Raw genomic sequence first — 12,680 nt, 5'->3', positions numbered from 1 at the left:
TTTCCAATTGTGACTAAAAATTAAATTGGAGTACAAAAACTTATCTAATTCTTCTTCTTTTGTTGCGTCATAAAAAAAGATCTAATATAAACCACTATGGAAATGCTTTTCTTCCATGTCGATAGTTTAGACTTGATGGTCATTATTAAGCAAATGAGCTAACGTGGTCATGGCATGTGATTGACCAGAGATAATTCCAGCAGTAGATGGATTTTGTGCTAAGATAATTGAGTAACCATCATCATAATTCTCCATCCCTTGTCCTGCAAGTTGCCACAATAAGCTACCTCCCATTGTTCCCCCATATTTTGCATAACTATAAACATTTCTGTATACACTGCTCATGAATGTGTCTCTTGCATTTAGTTTGTATCCTGGATCTTTGCTAGACTTTCCAAATTCAGCTAGCACCAACGGCTTCTTCAATACTCTACTTGAATCTTCCCAATGACTTGTTATCCACCTTTGCATGAATTCCATTTGAGCATCATCATTTTGTCCTGATAACCTAGACGCCAACAAAATATTTTAGATTATATACACAAGCTCTTTTATATCTAAGTGATTCAACATTTGTTGAAATTGGACGAGAATTACTTTTTTGTAGAAATTGGAGGTCTAGAGAGAAGTGCTTTAATTTGTTACCATTGGTCTGTATAAGCATGGATAGTGGCAAAATCAATCTCTTCGATGAGATGGCTACTAATGAAGTCTGTTCCAACTTGATAACCAGGATTAAATTGTTTTCTTTCAGGCATCGAATCGCCATAAAATCCCTCCATTCCTATCTCCAACAAGTGCTTCTTATCTATTGATTTCACAAAACTTGCCATTTCTTGAACCCAACCCTATAAAATTAATGCAGCATTAGTAGATAGAAGTTAAAAGATATGTAACATAGGAGAATACAAAAAAACTATAGTATATCCTCTCTTTACTTTTACTTACATTTACTGTTTTTCCAGAATAATCAGCCTGACAACGAGGCTCATTTATGAGTTCCCATGCCATGATGGTTGGATCATCCTTATAAGCCATTCCAGTGATGGTATTGAACCTTGTTACAACTTTCTGTAGCAAAACCACAGCATTATTAGTTACTTAGCTCCCAAAAAAAAAAAAAGAAGAAGAAGAAGAAGAAAGAAGAAGAAGAAGAAGAAAAAGGAACCTAAATCATCATACTCTCATACCCTAACATGATTCTTGTAATAATCTTTGAGAACTGGATGAGTGTAGAAGTCATCTTCACTTTTAATCTGGACTCCTGCATTTCTTGCCCATTGAGCATATTGAGGTCTTCCCCCAAAATCTTTGTAGTTGTTGACAAAGCTCAATATCAAGCGAATCCCATACTTTCTTCCTTCCGAGATCACAAAGTCCAATCCCTATATTTCATAAAGATTAATCTTATTAAAATGTAAGAATATTTTTGAGACATAAATGGTGAAACTTATCCTATTACTATTTCATAAAGATTAATCTTATTAAAATGTAAGAATATTTTTGAGACATAAATGGTGAAACTTATCCTAATAAATATATATGGTAAGTGGTAACCTAGAAAATATGGCGATAACTTGCTAGAACCAGTCAAATTATATTGATAGTAATATTTTTTCTTTACAGTATTGTCAGTGTATGTAACTTATTAAATCCAATTATATACTCCCTCTACTCTATTTTAAGTGATACTATTTCCTTTTTAGTCTGTTTAAAAGAGAATCACTATATTAATTTGGAGATAATTAACTTTAAACTTTGTGTGTTTCCCTTAGTGATATGGTCTTATAACCACATAAATGTAATGACATGTTTAAGACTACAAGTTCCAAAAGCTTTTCTTTCTTTCTTAAATTTTGTACTCAGTCAATTATTGTCGCATAGATGAAGTGAGTCGTAACCCGATAAAAATGATAACCGACCTGCTGCTATTATGGATAATTTAACATATTTTAAGATGGTTAAAAATATCTTTACATTTTTGTGCATAGGGTATAACTTGACTTTTAAAGTAATTACCTGAAAAACACGTTCATCATATACACCAGGTGATAGTTGTAATGCAGTGTCTCCTCCATCACTGAATGCCCAAGTTCGACAGACAGAAAGGCTAGCAGCAGAGGCTTCTTGAAATACCTCAGAGACTTTGTATCTTTCACTTGGATCAGCTGCTACGCGCATTAGCCAATAAGAGTTGAAACCATTGAAGAGGAAAGGTGATCCCTTTACTACAAAATGAGCACCATTTGTTCTAAGAAATCCTCTACTACTTCTTCCTGGAACTGGCCTAGCTTCACAAGCAAGAACTAGGAACAACAATAAGGCAAAGAAAGAGCTTATGATCCTAGTAAAATTAGTCATTTGTATGCACGTAGAGCTAGACAATGTATTTGATAGTAGTAGTTAATTGTATGATGGAAAAGAAGATTATTTATTAAGGTTATTTATAGTTTCATGGAGTTGAGGAAAGTTTCCAAAAATAGAAGACAAATATAACTTGCATGAATATTAGGAGGATTTTCGGGGTGAATTAGTTAGTCGGACGTTTTGCTAAATTTGGCAAAAATGATATCTTTATTTTAAAACCCTAATCAATAAAGAAGTTTTACCCTATATGTCACTTGGTGCAAGCTATTATAATCAAAATGAACTTATATTTTCAGGTAGGGATCTTAAGAAATTTCAGTTAGTTGGCCACTCCGAACTTTCACCTTCACGGCGTAATGTCAATCCTCACGTTGTAATCTCCTTCCCTATTTCCGTTCCCTTACCCACTCTGTAACAAAAAAAAAAAAAAAAACTCATATTTTCAGATCTTACCACATTTAGCCTGTTTTGGATATAATTTGAAATACTTAGGGAATATGATATAATTCTTTAATTTGTTGTTCTAATTTTTATTTTTTTAATGCTTCGAAACTGATTGAGAGTTATATTCATATTTATCGTAACAGATTTAAAGTTAGTCCAAGTACAGCCAGTTAAATTATGCTACAAATATGTAGGGGTTAGATGTTTTCATTTCCATGGATTAGCTCATTCTTTTTCAAGTAATTGCAATTATTGTTCAATGTCAGATTTCTACTTCCGCAATTTTTTCCCTTCTTGATGTATAGCTAGGTGAATGCATATAGACACATACGACATAAATTGAAACCCCCTCAAAATTTGCAACCGAAGGTACATTTGAATTGTTGCAGACTCTCAAACTCACTGGGTGAATTAAAAACTGCATTTATGAAATTTTAAAAGCTTGAAAACTCACAAGTGTGTTTGGTAATTCATAGAAGTTTTTGACGACTTGATGATTGAGATTCGTTGGAATGTCATTTTGAAATTTTGGTTAATATTTGAAGCCATCAATGAAGATTTGAGCTATTTGGTGATGTTTTTGACGTTGAAGTTCCTAGGAGACAACTTAATTTTTATATAAGTTTGTATAATAGTGTAAAAGTGTGTATAAACATCTCTTACACATTATTGTACATACAAGATTGATACAAATTTTCAGTAAATATATAATTTTATGTTATCGGGTGTGTAAATATTGTTGCGAAAAAAGTTGATTATGCCAATGTAAACTAAAATATAGCTACATGTGTACAATATATTGTATAATATTTTTGAAAAAATCCCAAAATAAAGCTGAATCTTCAGTTCAAACAATTGGAATGGGAAAAATAAAATAAAAAAGAAAAAGGTGCTAAAATGTGGTTGACGTCTTGCAAGTTGCAAGTGCTTATCCATGTGATTGTTTTAGATATGATAAGTTTATAGGAACTTGATGATCCCATAAAAAAAAAATATTTCCTGCCTCTCATTTTATGCAATACTCCTTCTGTCTCAAATTATTTGTCGTGGTTACTAAAAATAATTGTTTCAAATTATTTGTCGTTTTAGAAGTTCACGGCACAATTGATTATTTTTTGCCATTTTACTCTTAGTAGAATTTTTTCATTAATGGAAATGACACATAAATAGACTAAACATTTAATGGAGAGAGATCATAACTTAGGCATAAATAATGGTAAAGTTAGTCCGATATCCTTCCTAATTAATATTTCTTAAGGGGCATGTAAAACAATAAAGCCACAGATAATTTGTGATGGAGGAAGTACTTTTTATTTTTAATCTGTTTGAAAAGTAATAATAATTTTTTATAATTGATAGTAATTTCTTAATTATCACAAATTTCATACTAGTCATAGAAATGTCATAATTTGTTTAACATCACAAATTTCATTTTTTTTTCTTTAAACTCTGTATCATGCGAATACAGGGTTAGATCCTTGTGGTCCGGTCCTTTCTCAGACCCCGCACATAGCGGGAGTTTTAGTGCGCGGGGCTGCCTTTTTTAAACTCCGTATCGTCATATAGAAGCTTTGAAGCCCACAGTTTAGGACTTATTTTAAGAGGAAATGCATGTGAAAATAGTTGGAGAAAAGGGAAGGGAATGAGCGAATTAAGTTGATTGACAAAAAATAAGGTTAGTTGGAAAACAGAAATAAGGATTTCTTCCAACTGAAACTCCACGGAATATGCATCAAAGTTTAGACAAAAGGAAGGAAAAGAATATGGCTGCTAAAAGCTATGATAATGGCTGATGCTTGCAATCCATGTGGTTTAGCTTCATTTGATGACATTAACTTTATTATTTTTAATAACCAAAGTTTCTTAGGAATTTGAACTTCCAGTCATAAAGTAGGATCATGAAGAAAACTTTCAGTTAATTCAGATATGCTCAACATTATTGGATTCTTTACGTTCACGCCAACAATAAAGCATCATGAAGAGCAACTGGAACACAACGGAAAAATAGAACAAGTGAAGAGCTAATCCTAACTGGGTATTAACCTTTTCTCAAAAGACATTTGGTTTTTCATTACTCTCCCCGTTTCAATTTATGTAGCTGTTTTTGATTGGGTACTAATTTTTAAAAAAGATTAGAGCTTTTTGAAACCTGTGACTTTAAACGTATCATGACATTTATGTGACTATAATAAAATATTATTAAAAGTAAAATGAAAATTTTACATATAATTTTTTTTATTTACTTATCAAACAATAGAAAATAAATTAAAAATCACTTATTTTTCAAGAAAAATATTTTCCTTCCTACCAAACACACCCTAAAAATAAAATGAAAAGCTTAAAGTTAGAGTTGTTTCTATATATATATATATATATATATATATATATATATATATATATATATATATATATATATATATATATAAATTTATCATTTTTCTTAAAATATATTAATAAAGAAATAGTGTTACATCAAATGTAAGAATTTATTTTTCATCTCGGATAACTGATGAAAGCAATTTTATTTTTTCAGTATTATACATGCCCTTTTGACCCAGGCCACATTCATCTCGGCAAGCCGCTGATAGTAATGGGTGACACTCCACATCGCATTAATAACTTTGAATGAGGATTCTATAAAGCTAAAAAGAAGGAAAATCGCCTTTTTTCTAGCTAACTGAAACTTGCATATTCCCAATGGCAATAAGAAGCATCATGAATGGGCATATGAATGCAACTTCAACCACCAATGCCTTGGGAAATGCTTAAGGGAGAAATATAAGCAGAGCACAGGTAGGATTTTCATCAAGGGTTTAAAAATAAGCGAAAATTACATGATGAAAAACGGGAGCAGCTCTGCTCTAGTAAATGTGGCTCTAATGGATATCAATACTAACTTAAGCTAATGACACGTGTCCTTATCATTTTTAAACGTTAGGATTGTTTTGGTTTAGTGTTCATCACTATAGTAACCGGTAAGAACTCAAAAACGAATTCTGGAAGTACTATTCTTTTCCTCTTATTTAATTTCATTAATTATTAATTTAATTAAGCACGATCATTGTTTTTATCTATTTAGCCAATACATAAAAATTTATTGTTTGTTATTTGAAATCTGGTTTATTTATTTATGTAATATTATTATTTCTTGTTTTGAGTTTGATTTTGTCTCTATATCTTGAAATTTTAATGTTAATGGATTCTAATAAAAGGAATTCTTTATTTCAAATTAAACAGAAACTTGATGTTTAATTAAATTAAACAATTGATAAAATATTAAAGAGGCTAAAATAATAATGCAGTTTGAAACGAAAAACGTATACTCAATCATGAGAGACTAAACCAAAACAATCCTAACCTTTAAAAATGATAAGGACACATGTCATTAGTTAAAGTTAGTATTGATATCTCCAGGAGCCATTTTTAATGGGCCGGAGCTGCTCCCATGAAAAAACGGAGTGAGGCAGCGAAAGACAAGGCTAACCGTAACCTGTTAAATTTTAACTCATCTTGTCATGTCCTGTTTAATATTCTTCCTACTTTTTTCCTACTGCATCGAGCCCTCATTAAAATTTCTTGTGCTTTTTTTCTCTTTCACTATGCGGTGTTCCACTTTATCTCAAGAAAAATTCTTTCGAATTGGTGCCCCTTCAATTATATATTACTTTGAAAATCACCAAGATTCTTTTGAAAAAAAAAAAAAAGTGCAAGGACTTTTGGATTACTAATATTTTTCTACTATATAGAAAGATGAAGAGGAGGACGACCAATGGCAAAACAGTAATATTGCTAATTTTTATGGGTATTTTCCTATTTCTCAGTTATAGCACTTTCCTCTTCTCTCCGGTCTCTGTATCAACAAAATCGATCGCGGTTTCTCTAGAAAATTCCATTCTCTAGAAAATAGCATACCCTTAATGTGTACGGCCATCAAAGCGTTTTGCCCCAAGTTCACCCATCAGAGCCATAACTCAAAAATTAGCCAGAATATGTGCAAAAATCTTTATGCAAAAATCTGTCTTTACTCCTGTTCAATCAAAATTCACGATTCTAAGGTAAATCCAATTCTTTATGCTTTTACCAAATTAAGAAGGTGGCGTATATTCTCACATTTTGGTTGATGAAATTTTGTCATATCATACAGATTTTTCTGCTTTAAACAATCTTTTTACTTGCTTTCCTGTATTTCTGTTTGATAATTAAAATAACCGTTTATTCTTTTTTCCTTCCTTTTCTTTTAGTATTGATTTTCTCTTCATGCGTTCGAGCAGCACACGGGGGAAACAGTTTATGTACTTCTGACATTAAACATTTGTTCAGTTGATTGGTCGTGTTAGCAGGGTTGAAACTGTTGGAAAGTTCACGGAGGTTGATGAATAGTGGTTGGATAAGTAAAATCTCTACCTAAAGTAGCAGTTGTTTTAAGTTAATCTCTGGCTGAATGCTTACTCTCGAATTTACTTGCCCGTATTTATTTTTCTCTGTTTAGACCTATTGTCTTTTTAAACCTTTCTTGGCGAATTAATTTTTTATTTATTTGAAATTAGTGAGTGCAGTTGGCATCACAAATCAGAAGGGCTTCGACGCCATGCTCTTGCACTATCCTAACCTGCAAATATCTGGCCAAATTAAATATTAGTCGAATCCCTATCTTACGCATGCTATAAAGGTGTAGACATAATTTGTGTTGTTTCACTACTTCTGATAGATAAGCCCTACTGATCATATCTTTCTTTTATTACTTGCCATGCTGAATTCTAAGTTGGCATTTTAATTTGGTAATCATTGTACTGTGCCATTTGATCTCTCGATCTAACATTTATGTTTTACTGGATAATAGATGATAAGTTTCTTAGGGAGTGATTTGATCAACTGAATTTGACTGGTTGAGAAACAGACATGTATATGTGAACCATGCAATTTAAACTGTAAATAATTTGCTGCCTGTTTTCAATGATTTTTGTATTATGGTATATATTTTCGTTTGAGCAATTATTGATGAAAGATTTTCTGACATCTTCAACAACAAAACAACAACACGTTAGAAAAATAGGAAAACATAATAGAAGAAGAAATGACTTTGAGGCATGGATAAATCGATTCTTAAAGAGATATTACCCGTATACAAATTGGGGAAAATACAAGCAATTTCCTTCAGGATACAACAAAGCCCGTGTTATACCTGCAGATTTTTCTATATGCTACTTCAAGAGTGTCCTTATATTTATAGAATTTGAGAGATGACTTTTCAGAATAGTCATACCCTTTCACAAACAAATGTGTTTGTTCATTTAAGACCTCTAAATATTACAAAATATATAGTAATCCCCCACTAGTTTGTAATATTGAAATATAATATTATGCATACCGGAGAGTATCCTATAATAGATTTGAACTTTCCATTAGTGTAAATACTTTAAAGTTCTGACGCAGTTATTGGTATCTTTAAAGATTTGAGCCACAACTCCATATGTCAAAATCGAAAATATCACACATAATATTATTTAGTAGCTTAGAAAATCCAATATTTGCTTCAACACGTTTATGGCCAAGTGCTCATCTTGATTCCATGAATACTTACAAGATCAACCTTTTAAATCTTGCTTTGAAGCGGCACTGCTTCAATATTCATATAGGTGAACTTTAGCTATTATATCCTTGTTACTGCAGAAATTTACTAATTTCACTAAGAATTAGTTCAAACTCTTCTCGTAACAGTTTGCACTATGGAGTTTGTCACTATGCCCCTGTTATTTCAGGAATTTAACGCCTTCTTAACTCCTCACATAACAGTATGCAGTACATTGGAATCAAGGCTCTAAACGAGGAGACTCGTGCTTTAGCAACACAAACTAACTTGTTATTACCTGTTGAACTTGTAATTTTAGAGTGTATACAAACTTAAAGTTGGGTTCCCATTACTTGTGTTTAGTTTAAGGATTTTAGCTTTATTCCCTCGACATTAATTTGTACTGCATTTCTTCTAAATCTTGCAAGATCAACATAAATCATTTCATGACAGATTGAAAAGAAATCTTTTACATAGGCATACCGCAGACACGTATGCCTAAACTTTTCATTGCATATCCGATTATTGGCTACTCTTTTCGTAGCTTCATTACATATATAAATAGCTTAGAATAATTGCATTAGTTATGACCACAATATTTTAATATCATATTTCTCAACTATTCCGCTTCTTTTCAAGCATCTTCATGCTAAATATTCTTCTTCCATTAAGGAATACAAATTTATTTTGATGGCCAAATTATAGCACTTTCATTCATATTCATATTACAAATCCAACTTATATGGATTTTGTCATTATCATCTGTTGGTTCAGTGCTACTTATAGACCAATATACTAGCACACCCGCTTATGAACGGTCATGTCTATATGTCATGACCCAAATTACGGATCGTGCAGGCACCTACTCCATCCCACCTGGTAGGCTAACCCTTCCCTTTGTCTAACCATTTTTAGTTATCACATGCGGATACGAAGTAATAAACGCAATCTCAATATCATAGATAATTACTAAGTGCGGAAATACAAGTGACACCCCAAGGATCTGGTCTATATCAGTACAAAAGCAACTACTCAATACACAATTCTAAATCAATAAGTACAAATGTCTGAATATTGCCATACAAGACTCATAATATGATAAGAAATACTGTTTGAAAAATAAAAGACAGATACAATGAGGAATGGAAACTCAGGCTGCAGATCTGGCAGTGATTCACCCTAAGTCTCCAATGGAACTGCCTCGGGGACCATTCACGAGGGCTTGGCATGGATCCTGTCTCAAACCCTACACCCTGAAAAGGAGTGTAGCAAGGTAGCATCGGTACAAACAGCACGTACTGAGTAAGCATCATATGCCTTCTAAGATTAGTTCACGCATATAAGCATAAAATCAACAAGATAAGCCGATAAGCACATAACAATCACTCAAGTTACAGAATAGCACTAACCGAATCATAGCCTAAGGTGAAGCTTCTAAACCACTAGTCTTTCAAGTCTTAATAACTCTCGAACTAACACAATACCATCACAGCAAAATCAATAGATAATAATATATGCAATGCACTGAATGTATGTGATGGAATGAGATGTAGTGTCCAATGCACATAACCTGTACACATGCTAAAGGCATTGTTCGCACAATAGTCATGACCTGTGGGGAACCCATGGCGTTCATGTACCACTCGCTCTGAAACATACCTCGGATCACGAGCCCGTATACCTTCGCTTCGAAACAGACCTCGGATCACGGATACACATACCTTTCACTCCGAAAGAGACCTCGGATCACGGATTCATATCATACTTTCCTCAAAAGTGCCATATTTTCTTTCATAGTTGTCATAAGTCTTTCATCAATCATTTCTGAACCTCTTTCCATCATGCATGAGATGTATATGTCATGGATGAGTAATCATATGATGCAATGCAATGTAAACGTAATATAAGAATCACCATATCATAAGACAAATCACTTTCACAAGATATCAAGAATTCAGGGAAATGTATCAACTACCATTTCCATATCTGACACGACCCGACTAGGGGCCATGACGGGTACTCGGAGCTAACCACCGAGCACTGCTTATACCATTACCCATCGTACACATCAAGCGTTTATTCATTAATCTTATACTCAAATCATAGGAAAACTATTTTTCACTTTTGAAGCATAATTACCTTTTATATACATAAGCCATTTGGCTATCAAAATAATATACATACAATAAGGACATTGTGAGACCATACTACCCACACATGCGTATCTACGAGCCTCTACTAGAGTACTAGACGTATGGATGGGACAGGATCCCGTCATGCCCAAAACATATATATACACAAAAGAATAAATCAATGGCACCTCCTGAATAATGGAGTGCTCTCAAGTCGCCTAATAGCTCCTACGAGTCCGGATCACCTCCTTGTCTACCACGTGGGCACGAACACGGCTGGTCCAAAGAAAACGGATGTCGCACGAACATTGTACCGAGTATGTAAGGCATGAATGAAATGAACATAATAGAACAATCATAAGACATAAGATTTAAGATATAACTCGCGTAACTTTTAAGGGTGGATACATTTCATACATATATCATATATAATCATAGTACATGTATCATCATAGCGCATACATCATCGTATCATATATATCATCGATCGTTAACCGCGTCCGAGTAACCATCATATGCCGCCCACTTAGCGTGGTGTCATGCCTATAGCCTAGGTTCGGTGTAAACATAGCATCGCCTTAGCGGTGACATGCCCGGCCATTTAGTTACGGTAGTAGAATCATATGCGACCAGCTTTAGTGACATGCCCGGCCAACTAGGCACGGTGGAATCGTATCGTCATATAGTCAACATAAACTTATCATTATCACATATCTCATAGGCATATAATAACCTTATCATAACTTAATATCATTATACATTCATCATTAATCATACATTAAAGCTTGAAGGTAACCATAGCTATGTTGGGGTGACATGAGGTCGTGAACCCCCGACTACGTTATGGAGTAATCATAATCGTTATATCTCACCTTAGAGGGACTAACGTTTTAAGGTGAGTGCACACAAAGAAAAGCATCAATGGAACTATACTTAGGGTCATTAGATTGTAGAAACATCATATCGTATCCATAGCAAGAACTTTATGGAATTAGCATGTCATGAACTTTGGAACTTTTAGGCTCGACTCATAGTCATCATCATCATACTCACATCGTATCTCTTTTCTTTATCTTATGAAAAGCTCTTTATAACCATAGACTCATAGCTTCCGATGTGTAGGAAAGCCATGGAAATATAGGAGAATTCATGCCATAGGAGTCGTTCCTTAAAAAGAAGGGACTAGCCTTACATACCTCTTTCGTTTAGCTATTCTATCGTTTGATCGTTCTCCTTCGATGCTCGCGTTTCTACCTTCAAGAGAATTCGCATCAATATTAGCTAATCGATTATATGAACGTGCTTACTAATGCTAGAGAAAATTGGGCAGCATTTCCTTTGTTTATACAATTTTCCTCATATTACATATCAACTCCCAAACATCCATAATAATTTTCACAATATTATAAGCAACAATTATCATTCATCTACATTATTCACATTTCACAATTTCACTTCAATTCCTCCATAATCATGGTCATAGTACACTATTACGTTTTCTCACATATAATGCTTACCCCATGTCCTAAATGTCATTTATAACATAATTATAATCACAACATATCAATATTCATGACTCATTCCAAACTACTATTGAAAATCTCACTATCCTCACATTCATAACCCATTTTCTATATTCTTCTACAATCCAAGTATTTCAACCTCTCATTACCTTAAACAACATGGAATGATCATAAAACTTCCCTTAGATAGTGTAAGAATAAGCCTTGAGCGGAGATACTCCTCTTGCACCAAAACCTTAGCTTCACTTCTACTTAGATTCCTTGTCTTGGATGAACTCTAGTGAGCTTCTTACACTTAACTCTCTTGGTTTGACGAAGTTGATCTTGAATATCTCTTGAGTTCTTATGGAAGAAGTGTGTGGAACCCTCTAGAAGCCTTGAGAGAGATGAAGAAGTGTGGGAAATGAAATTAGTGAAGCGGGGATCATGTTATACCCCATTTAAACGGGTTAAACTAGGTACAACATATTGGAGATTCCTATTTTTACTTATTTTAAGGAGTCGCCACCTAATTAATTTTAAGGTGAATTAGGGCACCTAATTAACTAAGGTAAAGCTAACTAAACCTCCGTTAATGGTCTGCTTAATCTTAATTCTAGGTAAGGGTTCTAGTTATCCTAGAGGGAAGGGATTAGGCATCCTTTA

The 12,680-nt window shown here is 33.5% G+C and overlaps 1 protein-coding gene across 1 annotated transcript; it reads right to left on the bottom strand.

The window, feature by feature from the left end:
• Positions 1–126: 126 nt before the first annotated feature.
• On the bottom strand, positions 127–2,387 carry LOC132048873 (mannan endo-1,4-beta-mannosidase 5-like). The gene is made up of 5 exons (XM_059439558.1): positions 2,020–2,387; positions 1,191–1,385; positions 949–1,071; positions 646–848; positions 127–508 (listed from the first exon to the last, which is right to left on the bottom strand). Exons 1-5 carry the CDS (start codon positions 2,359–2,361, stop codon positions 127–129), a joined length of 1,245 nt encoding a protein of 414 aa, XP_059295541.1. The 5' UTR covers positions 2,362–2,387.
• Positions 2,388–12,680: the final 10,293 nt, after the last annotated feature.

Source organism: Lycium ferocissimum, chromosome 3 (assembly GCF_029784015.1).
Source record: "Lycium ferocissimum isolate CSIRO_LF1 chromosome 3, AGI_CSIRO_Lferr_CH_V1, whole genome shotgun sequence".
Lineage (NCBI taxonomy): Eukaryota > Viridiplantae > Streptophyta > Magnoliopsida > Solanales > Solanaceae > Lycium > Lycium ferocissimum.
The sequence above is the reverse complement of the archived record's forward strand: the minus strand, read 5'-3'. Positions and strand labels throughout refer to the sequence as shown.